Here is a 10808-nt window from a genome sequence, read left to right on the forward strand (position 1 = left end):
CTGGACACTTGGCTCGATTAACACGATCATTTCTATATTCCTGATCAAACACAAAGCCTTTGTTTGAATTAATATTGAAAATAATGATCAATTGTTCCTCAATACTACTCTCCCCACCTCAGTTGAGGCTCCCATCTTCAAGTTACCTGGTGACCTCACTGCTGCTGGTGCCATGTAGAATGGCTCCCAGTGCACTCTGTAAAAGTGGTTAGCATTAACTATAAAGGACATCCAGCTACAGAGACCATGTCAAAGCAGACAGCAGGGCTTGGGTGATGTCTTCTGACTTACCAGTTTCTGTCAACTGTCCAAACCCATGCCAATATAGAAAATGGACATATGATGATGATGATGATGATGATGATGATTTAGTAAAATAACCTTGCCATCATTAAACCGTTTGGAACACAACATGAAATTTTGTAATGGGAAACTTTTATTTAGATCACTTTAAAACAGGAAGTTTGTATTATAAGACCAAGAGTAGTGGTCTTGAGTACATTGGTAATGAAAGGGTTAAAAATAACATCTGTCAAATGTAGGAAAGAAAGGCTTCCACCAGATAATCCAACATCTAAAACACACATTGTTGTGCACCGACAGCCTCTTTGAACTGCAGGTTTTGGATGAATGAAGTATTATTATAGAGTTACAGATTTTCGTTTAGGCCTGTTAACCATTTTAGTATCAACTTGTTTCCATTGACTTGAATTTCAAATTAATTTGATCGTGCTCTTTGAAGAAAGGCAATTAAAAAGGGAAGAAAAAAAACTGCTTTCCATATTTAAACAGTAATAATCATCACATATCATTGCTGTGTAACTGAGCAGCTTGCTTGCTTCCCAACCATGTGTGTGTGTGGTCCCCAACCACCACCACCACTTGACAACAAGTGTTGTAGTATTTACATCCCTGTAACTTAGTGATTTGGCAAGAGAAATAAATAGAATAAGTTCCAGGCTTTAAAAGGAAAAAGTACTGAGGTTGATTTATTTCACTAAGACTTCTTCAAGGCAGTGCCCCAGCATGGCAGATAGAAGATAATTATTTTTCATTCTTTACCTTTCACTTGTTTCAGTCTGGTATTTATTCTATCAAACCCTTTTGCTGAACTGCAGAGTTAAAGGGGATGTAAAGAAATCAACACTAGTTGTTAAGTGCTGGTGATCGGGCACACACACACACGCGCACGCACACACTTCCACATAGTTTCTGTCTGCCAAATTAATTCGCAAAGCATTGATTAGCCTAGGGTTATAGTAGAAAACACATGGCCATGGTACCATGCAGTGGAACTGAACCTGAAATCACATGATTGCGAAGCGAGTTTCTTAACCACAAAGCCATGCCTTGGAAACAAACATCCAAAAAAAGAAAATGAAGGAAAGTAAATAATTCTGTATTGATTACTTTTATAAGTGGATGATTATTCCAGCTGTTGTTTATAGGTACCTATGATTCGGTGCTATAGTATATGAGTTTCTTTTGCTGTCCAGAAAGGCTTAATAGATGCTATTGTTAGACTGTATATATCTACTCAAAAATAGGGATACTTGTTGATCCTTTTGATACCAACTAGCCCAAGAATTGCTCTTGGTTCTAGGATACAAATTCCCTGTTTTAAAAGCAGATTTAAATTTCTCACACCAGTTAAACCCTTTGCATGAGAAAAGTGGATATATCTGCTTAAAATGTTACTTCTGTTAGCTGTGGTAAGTGGTTTTACCCCCATGGCTTTGAAAAAAAAAAACCCCTTTTCTTATGCTGCAAGAAGTGTTGACAACCCCAGTGAGATTTTATACAAAAGACTATTTTACAGATTCTCTTACTTTTTTTTCATGTGACCGACCAGGCGATAAAATATTGTTATGCATCACTGGTCACAATACATTTTGCATTGTTTTTAGCCTTGAAATGACATCACCCCGCTGGCTAGGTGAGCAGGCTAACATTCCCCAGTGAACGAGGGGGGGGGGGAGCTAGAGCAACATGAATTGAAGTGTTTTGCTCAAGACCACAACATGCCACCCAATCAGGGAATCGAACCCATGATCCAGCAATCATGAGTGCAAGAGCCTAACCACTAGGCCACATGCCTTAACTTTTTTCATACAGTTCATCCTAATACTTCTTTACAGAGCAGGAGTCAAATACTATTAATGGTGGATACCTTGCAGAAGCAGAAAATGGGAATTCTTTTTTTTTTTTTTTTGTGGATAATTAACATTATTACAGGAGTGACCCTGAAATTTAATGATACAGTGAACTGGTTAATAATAACTAAGTTATTTTCCTAAATTCTTCATTATATTCAAAATTAATTTAAACAAAAGCAGTGTGTTTCAACAGAAACATGTTAACAAAAATGGTTAAAATATTCTTGCTTTTCTTGAAGTTTATGAAAATATTAATTTCAATCATAGAAAATTATTAGACCCCAGTGTGTAAAAACACATAAAATGAAAAGATTGATGCTATCTGCTTCCAAGGGTCTTAGTGGAATTGTCAGTACTATTAGATTAAAACTTTTTACAATGCAAACAATACGAAAAAATATATCTAATTCAAAATCATCATCATAACCATTATCAACACTACGATTATGAAATATTCTTTTGCTGGTTCTAGTCACTGAGCTCTCGCCATTTTCTATATTGATTTATAAAGCTTTTCTTCACTTGTATTTACTCTTTATTGATACTTCAGTCTAAATATATTCGGTCAAAAGATCTAGATCACACGATGACGTACGTTCCTTCTTAATATGTTCTGGCAAATTTTAACATGGATATGTTAATTGCTGTTTTTTTGTATTTTGCCTTCAGAGAACACCTTTCAGATGGTGTGTGTTGACAACACTATTTTCTGATGTAAGGGGACTTTGAGACACCAGTGTCTCAACCTGGCTGTGTGTCTTCAGTCAAAGTTCACCCTAAATCAATAAATCCAAACAAGATTAATACATTCACATTCAAATCTGCCAGAATGCATTAAGAATGAATATGTACATCATCGTTTTGATTCCTGCTGTTTTATACGCACATGATCTAAATAATAGTTTTTGTACTGTATAATAACTTGAGCTAGGAAGATTATAATTACTTATTCTTGCTAGTATCTTTGTTCTTCTTTTTTCAAAGGGTAACCATTGTGATAAGTTGTACTTATTCAGTTAACCCATCAAGAAATTTTTTTAAATAACATCAATATTATAAAAGGTTAATGAGATAATAAGGATCACTGACATGAATGAATAAATTATAAACATAGCATAAATTGTAAACCTATCGATTTGAACTCAGAACCTTAATAAGGAAACTAAGTACTTCTTCACTACATTTAGTTTAGTTTATTGTTTCAGGCAACTATCTCATTCCTTCTCTCCCCATTCTTGCTCAATAGATTAGGATGGAAGAAGAGGCTTTACTCGTAGTCTTTATGGACTGAGCTATTGAGATCAATATAAATAATATTCTTGAATAATTACAAGTTGACAGCGTCAGGGAAAATATATTTAAGGAAAGAATCCTACAGGGACAGCATTCTGGAGAGGAAAAACTGGATAGTTAATGGTTAATGTGGTGGTGTGGTGGTCATGGCCGTCATCATAGTGGTAGTGGGTCATATATCACTAATGAGACTGGGAACTGACAAGGCACAAAAGTAGACAACTGCAAGGAACAAAGGCCAATTTAGTAGTAGCAGAAAAGGTAGAAAAAGGAGACAGCACATCTGTGGTCCACAGATTAGACTGCATTACAGAGCAACTTCATACTAAGTAGTGGTAAATGGGGGTCTTTTTTTTGGGATGTAGTCAAGGATTTCTTTTTGTATAGAAGAGGCAACATCTCATATGTGTGTGGGGGGGGGGAAGTACAGTGCATGTAACTTTGCTTAGATGGTTGTAAATGAGTAACCCTGTTAGACAAGCAAGGTCTGTTCATTTCCAGTTTTCTATGAAAAATATATCCTAATATATATATATCGACTAAAAGCGGTGCTCCAGCATGGCCGTAGTTAAATGACTGAAAAAGTAAAGAGAGAGAGTAACTATGGGAAAATATTACAGAGTTTAGGAGTTTTGGTTGAACTATTATCTGGACTTGAAGATGAGGCCCAGTCTTTATGATAGTTTCTTTTTTTGTTATGTTCAGGGTGTGGAATCTCCAGAAGAGAACCTTGGTGATGGTGAGACCTAGCATTTAGAGCTTCTGGTAATTACTAGAGCTTAGTTTTCACAAATACCTCTGTAAAAAATTCAGTAGATATACCCCAAATTTTAGTTTCATAATCGACAATCTTGATAGTTATTTGTACTGTAGAAGAAGAAAAAAAAGTAAGAGCTTACTCATAGGAAGTTGCAGCAAATTGTAATTCATTATCAACAATTTCATTGAATTTAATTAGGTGCAAGAAGAGACAGTAGATTGAAATTTCCAAAAATTTCAAAAATAGGGTATAAATTTTTAATAATGATTACATGAAACACAATAGCCATCTATGTATTATACCTAATATAAATACACCATTGACAGGTAAGGTGCTATGAATTTTGTCTGAGAGAAAATCTATTTACAGACATGCTCTGTTGAAAACATTATATTAGAGCAAGATGAACATCACCCAAACAGTGACCTACAAGAATGCCAGACCTGTTTACTTGAGCCTTGTCAATAATGTGTCCTCACTAGTCACATGTCTAGACACAATCTGTCCCCTCCGATATATCGGGAACAGTGAATAACACACTGATATTGCAGAAAGCTGCTGAGCTGAATAAAAAAAAAAAACTCACTGTGTACAATATTTATATGTTTAAAACACATTTTTTTACATAATAATTATTTAATTATAATTATTCAATTCATGTCTCTAGGTTAACTGCTGACAGTGTAACAAAAATTATAGAATCATTATGTTAATGAGGCGGCACATCACATTTTGTCGCAAAATTTTTTTTAAGGAAACTTTTGGTTAATTGCTTAACCAAATGAACATAATTAAATTTTCATCATAATCACAAAGTGTTTCTTTTTCAAATCAATCAACTTAATTTGCACAATAATCACCACTAACCATGCTTGAGTAATAAAAATCAAAATAAAACATTATGGCTTTGTGCATCTGCCTCTTGTTCCGAGACTGCTGCCAAATTGTTTAGTTAGACATTAGAAAATAAATATAATTTTCAGGTTTCCTTTTAAATCAATGAGATGATGATGATAATAATAATAATAATAATAATAATAATAATATATATTTAAACCGTGAAAGAAAGAGGAAGTTGACATAGAAATAAAAAAAAAAGCAAATACAATTAAAAGCCAAACTAAGAAATATGTAATGGTTCAAGGTTGAGGATTACAAACAGGTTCCTGAACACTTGAACACTCATGAAGATTCTCAAGAGAGTATACAAGTTTGTCAAGACAGTTGACATGACAAATTAACAATGAAGTTTTTTATATGTTGGTGTACCCAGCAGTTATAAAAACAGTTGAAAGTTTTGAACAAATTATATTTTATGTTAACACATTGTACATTTTGATATAAACCCTTTTGATACCAACCCACTTACGACTGCCGTGGGTTCTATGATATAAACATCATGTTTAACCTTTTGCCTGTCCAAAGCATTTTCCTAAGTTTATCGTAAATGCCCATGCTTGTTTTCAGACTATTAGTTAGCCCTTGTTTCACATGTTCTGCATAATAGAAAGCTTTCCTTCTCCTAAGTCCCAAGTTACTGTGGGGGTTGAAAAAAGATTGGGAATGTATAACACATGATGCAAGGACACCAGAGAAATACATCCTGTGTATCACATGTACCACACAGGACAGGAAATGGGTTAAAGCAATCTAAATTAAAACCTTCCCTCAAACTTTCATGCTAATTTATGTTCCAGACATCAGCTTAACAATGACAAAATCCTGTTAAATTCTTTATTATCTTCAAAATTAATTGTAACAAAAGCAGTGTACACTGAACTGCAAAAGAAATGTGAGACGTGTGTGACTGTGAAATATGTTTCAATTTCATTAAGCCAGAGATAAATTTTGATAGCTCTGATAAAGTCAATTTCTTGGATGCACTTTGACTACAGTCAATAAGTCATTGTCATGTTTTCTGGTAGTGGGCAGATCCAGCACATTGAGATTGTAGAGCGTGACATGTTCAATACTGTGTATGCCTTCCTTGGGTGTTCAAAACGTCCATACACCATTGGTACATGGAGTGCACGAAGCAGTTCACAAAAGCCATAGGCACCTGTGCCCACATCCTGAGGAAAGCTGCCTCCAGTTTCATACGAGTTGTCAGCCTTGGGACCACCTGGCTCAGCTATCTCTGGATTTCATCCCACAGGTGTTCAATTGGGTTCAAATCCAGGTTGAGAGCCAGCCAAGGCATGGTTCTCATGTTGTGCTGATGCAGGAAGTCCATGGTGACCCTGGCCATGTGGGAGGGAACATTGTCCTGCTGGAACATGTGGCTATGTTGACGTGTGAAGAAGGGGACGATGTTGATTTTTATACCCATAACCTCCAAGAGATGCATTTTGGTTTTCATAACTGTTTGCGACTGCCACCCACAGCATTCAACGCAGCTGCGTTTTGGCATCTTATTTCAGGTAAAGTTGAAAGGTTACCTGCAATTTGGGTCTCAGCCAAAAACCAACATGTCTTGGAATATTTATACTTACATCCACAAAACAAATTTTCAGAATTTACCATACAAAAATGACATTTGAAAAAAATCGTGTTTCTTTCACGGTTCAGTGTATTTCAATGGAAATGGGGTAACAAAATGGATAAAATGCCACTCCACTAAATTTGACTGGTAACACACAAACTCAGTTTACACACACACACAAATGACAAGCATATTTTTGCTCACAAGGTCACTGGGGTAAAATCATGACATTCCTGTCAACTAAAATCTATATAATTCGGTTGAATTTTTTTCCTTAAAAAACTAATATTCATTCATTTGAATGTTTTATTTTCCACTCCCCTTCCATTGTGTTTATCAGCTCCAATTAAAAAAAAAAAGATATAGCCTTACTGTCATTTTTGTTTTCAACTCACAAAATATTTACCTCTATAATCTGCTTGGGTTAATTTTGCTATTCACTCTCTTCATTGGTCAACATACCTAGCATTAGGATTATACAATTAAACCAGGCCTGTAAGATTCAATAAATATTGTGTACATGATAGCAAATCTCTCAGAAGCCTGGAGAAGAGCATGTGTGTGTGTGCGTGTGCGTACATATCATCATCAGCATTTAACATCTGCTCTCATGTTGGCATGGGTTGGACAGTTTGACAAATGCTGGTGAGCCTGAGGTGCACGAAGCTCTGCTGTCTGCTTCGGCAAGGTTTTCATAGCTGGATACTCTTCCTAATGCCAACCACTTTACAGAGTGTAATGAGAGCTTTTTATGTGGTGCCAGTACTACTAAAGGTTACCAAGTAACTTGCAAAACAAAGAACCACCTCACCTGAGGCAGTGGTGGGGTAGTGTTGAGAGAGGTGGCTTTGTGCCAGATGATGAGAGGTTAAACTAAGATAGAGAGACAGAAACACATGCCTTACTGGGCAGGGAGAGCACAAAATGAAAGTGGAGATATAGGGGAAGGGAAGAAGAATGCATTGAATGGTGAACACAAATGTGTGTGTGTGTGTGTGTGTGATCATCATCATCATCATCGTTTAACGTCCGCTTTCCATGCTAGCATGGGTTGGACGATTTGACTGAGGACTGGTGAACTGGATGGCTACACCAGGCTCCAATCTGATTTGGCAGAGTTTCTACAGTTGGATGCCCTTCCTAATGCCAACCACTCCAAGAGTATATATATATATATATATATATATATATATATATTATATACATAAAATAATGGTTAGTTTGTAAAATGTCAAGAAACCTTGTTCTACACATGTCCATGTGTGGGTAAAATATGCTCCAGTAGTCTATGTGTTTGAGGAGAGAGAGTTTGTGTATGAGCGTATCACTTATCATGCAATGTGTGAATGTTGTAAAGCTAGAAGAGAGAAAGTAATTTTTAGTGTAAGTGATGTTATGCATATGGTGGTGTTTTGCAGAGGAGACAAGTTCGTAAATATGTACACACTGGAAGATGTGTGTTGTTGTTATTGTAGCCTATAATTTCAAAGAGTTAATATCTGACCATATCCTTATTTCATACCTTTTATTTTTTAAAAATGGTAAGCTTGTGGCTGTATGGTATAAAACTTGATTTTCAATCACATGGTTCAGGGTTCAGTCCCGCTGCATGGCACCTTGGGCAAATGTCTTCTACTAAAGCCTTGCATGTGGATTTGGTAGATGAAATGAAAAGAATCCCATCAAATATGTATGTGTGTGTGTGTGTGTGTGTGTGATTCCCCCCACCACCACCACCACTTGATAACTGGTACTGGTCTGTTTACATACCCCATAATCTAGCAGTTCAGCAAAATTGACTGATAAAATAAATACCAGCCTTTAAAAAAATAAGTACTGCCATCAATACATTCAACTAAAAATTCAAGGTGGTGCCCTAGCATGGCCACAGTCTAATGAGTGAAACAAGTAAAAAGATAAAAGCTATTAAACTATCTAGTAGTATACATAAGCATGAGATTCCATGAGCTCATGCAATTCTGCTGTTAGTAATTAATCGCCATAATTTTAACGTCCACTTTTCCATGCTTAGATGGGTTGAATGGTATTTACTGAAGAAGACTTGTTTATGGCCAGATGCCCTTCCTGACTCCAACTCTCACTTCTTTCCAAGCAAGGTAATATTTCTGCATAACTAGACATGCTTCACAGAACATTGGAAGTGAATGACACCATCAGTATGACAGTGAGACTCACATGATGCAAAGAGACATAAACATGATGGGGCTTCTTTCAGTTTATTTATTTATTTATTGCCCACAAGGGGCTAAACACAGAGGGGACAAACAAGGACAGACAAATGGGTTAAGTCGATTACATTGACCCCAGTGCTTAACTGGTACTTAATTTATCGACCCCGAAAGGATGAAAGGCAAAGTTGACCTCGGCGGAATTTGAACTCAGAACGTAACGGCAGGCGAAATACCGCTAAGCATTTCACCCAGCGTGCTAACATTTCTGCCAGTGCGCCGGGCTTCTTTCAGTTTCTGCCAACCAAATCCATTCACAAGGCTTTGGTTGGCCTGGGGCTATTGTACAAGATACTTGGCCAAGGTGCCATGCAGTGGGACTGAACCCAAAACCATGTGGTTGGAAGGCAAACTTGTTAACTACACAGCCATGCCTAATTAATACAAGACAATTAAAAGCATAAATAATATTATAGTGTGAAATGGAAAGAATATATATTGTGTGTGTGAGTGTGTTTTAGATAGAGAGGAAACAGGAATATGAGAGATAGAGGGAGGGAGAGAGAAAGGTGCAGTAGAAGCAATAGGATCTCTGTAAGACTAATAAGGAACCATAACTTTAGGTGCACCAAATCTACTAGAATTGTTCAAAGCACAAATATGGACTGCATCAATAATTGGTTCAAAGTAGTAAATGTTGAGTTAATATAATTGACATACTAATGGATAAATGCCTGTGATAGCATAGCAGCTAAGGTTTGAAAGGATGGGAGAAGTTTGGTAAACTGTTATTCTGTTTGCAACAAAGAGTTCCTCTTTCATTATGAAAGGCAGGCAATATGAGTCATATGTAGGATGTATGATATGGCACAGTTGTGAAACAGCAGCAGCAGTAGCAAATGTTGAGGGTCTGCAGTAATTGGAGAAGAACAAATTGAATATACTCCATTTGATGAGCAATGCTAACCAACATATATAACAAAGGGTAAGCGCACAAGGGAATTGCTAAAATGAGAGTATAACAAAGCCATGAATGAAGTAACTATGTCAGTATGGACATGGGATGCAAGTGGATAATGTGTGTTGAGAATTAGTGGTGGGAGGTACTCATGAAATAGGCAAACCATATAAAGATCCAAAATGAAATGGAATCATCTCATTCAAATCAACCTGAGAATGGTAGGTTTCACAGGAAGAAAAAAAAAAGATAACGTATGATCAAGACACATTGAAAGATGCTCTATAGTAGAGCTATAAGATCTAAACCAGCTTGTAATAGCTGGTAATATAACAATTTTAATGATGATGATGATGAAAGAGATAGGGAATGTGTGTGAGTGAGAAAAGGAAGGAATTAAAAATTTTTTGAAGGACAAAGAGTTAATACATCTCAGTACACATGCAAGCAAGTGTGTATGTGTAGAGGGGGTGAGAGAAAGAGGGAAACTGGGGGAAGAAACAAAGAAAGTTTGTGTAAGTTTAAATAAATACCACGACCTTAATGATAAACGAATTAGTAAAAGCTTCTTACCTGGTAGTCTATTCATGTTTACCCCCTGTGTAGATAGTCCAATACCCATGTAACTGAAAGAACAAAAAAAAAAATAATAATAATAAAAACAACAACAATAATAATTATTTCAAATTTTGGCACACAGCCAGCAATTTTATGGGGAGGGAATTAGACATTTACATTGTCCGCAGTACTGGTACTTTATTTTTATTGACCCTGAAAGAATGAAAAGCAAAGCAAACTTTTTGCAGAATTTGAACTCAGAATGCAAACATCCACTGTCTGATTCTGCCACTTCATTGCAATAAGAATGGTGATGATCATTTTACAGGATATAAGAAACAGGAAGTTTGGCTATTTCATACTTTTTTTTTTTTGAGAGAGAACAAAGGAAAACATTTAAAACTAAAATTAG

At 36.1% G+C, this 10808-nt stretch overlaps 1 protein-coding gene across 4 annotated transcripts in view; it reads right to left on the reverse strand.

Moving 5' to 3' along the window:
• The window catches only part of LOC106872121 (ran-binding protein 9), a 195390-nt gene that overhangs the window by 62534 nt on the left and 122048 nt on the right, over positions 1-10808 (reverse strand). For all 4 annotated transcript variants that reach the window (XM_014918985.2, XM_014918986.2, XM_052967368.1 and 1 more), the window contains one exon: positions 10412-10464. In XM_014918985.2, the coding sequence (XP_014774471.1) occupies positions 10412-10464 (53 nt within the window). The remainder of the gene's footprint in view (positions 1-10411; positions 10465-10808) is intronic.

This window comes from Octopus bimaculoides, chromosome 4, assembly GCF_001194135.2.
Source record: "Octopus bimaculoides isolate UCB-OBI-ISO-001 chromosome 4, ASM119413v2, whole genome shotgun sequence".
NCBI lineage: Eukaryota > Metazoa > Mollusca > Cephalopoda > Octopoda > Octopodidae > Octopus > Octopus bimaculoides.